A 337-nucleotide genomic window follows, 5' to 3' on the forward strand; every position below is an offset into this window, starting at 1 on the left:
CGGGGCCCGGTGCGTTGGGGCCGGGGAGCCCCTCGGCAGTTGGCGGCGGTCACGTTTAGGTGGCGAAAGCGATGTTTCACGCGCGGCCGGAGGCTGGGGGAGCTCAGGGTGCCTTCTCTTTCGTCCTCTGCAGAAGCTTGAAGACTACGACAGGAAAGCCGTACACCAAATAGACCAGCTGCAGCGGGAGCAGCGGCACCTGAAAAGGCAGCTGGAGAAGCTGGGGATAGAGAGGATAAGGATGGACAGTATCGGATCCACTGTTTCTTCAGAGCGCTCGGACTCGGATAGAGGTGAGACCCCGCGCTCGGGGCGGAGCGGGGCTGGCTGGCGAGGG

At 63.8% G+C, this 337-nt stretch overlaps 1 protein-coding gene across 1 annotated transcript in view; it reads left to right on the top strand.

Moving 5' to 3' along the window:
• Window positions 1–330, top strand: part of LOC104078334 (max dimerization protein 1-like) — a gene marked incomplete at both ends in the record, with an annotated part of 3828 nt that extends 3498 nt beyond the window's left edge. Inside the window, one exon of the mRNA XM_009579936.1 lies at window positions 134–330. Coding sequence (XP_009578231.1) covers window positions 134–330 — 197 coding nt within the window. The remainder of the gene's footprint in view (window positions 1–133) is intronic.
• Between the last annotated feature and the right edge of the window lie 7 nt (window positions 331–337).

The sequence above is a fragment of the Fulmarus glacialis genome, unplaced genomic scaffold (genome assembly GCF_000690835.1).
Source record: "Fulmarus glacialis isolate BGI_N327 unplaced genomic scaffold, ASM69083v1 scaffold36276, whole genome shotgun sequence".
Taxonomy (NCBI): domain Eukaryota; kingdom Metazoa; phylum Chordata; class Aves; order Procellariiformes; family Procellariidae; genus Fulmarus; species Fulmarus glacialis.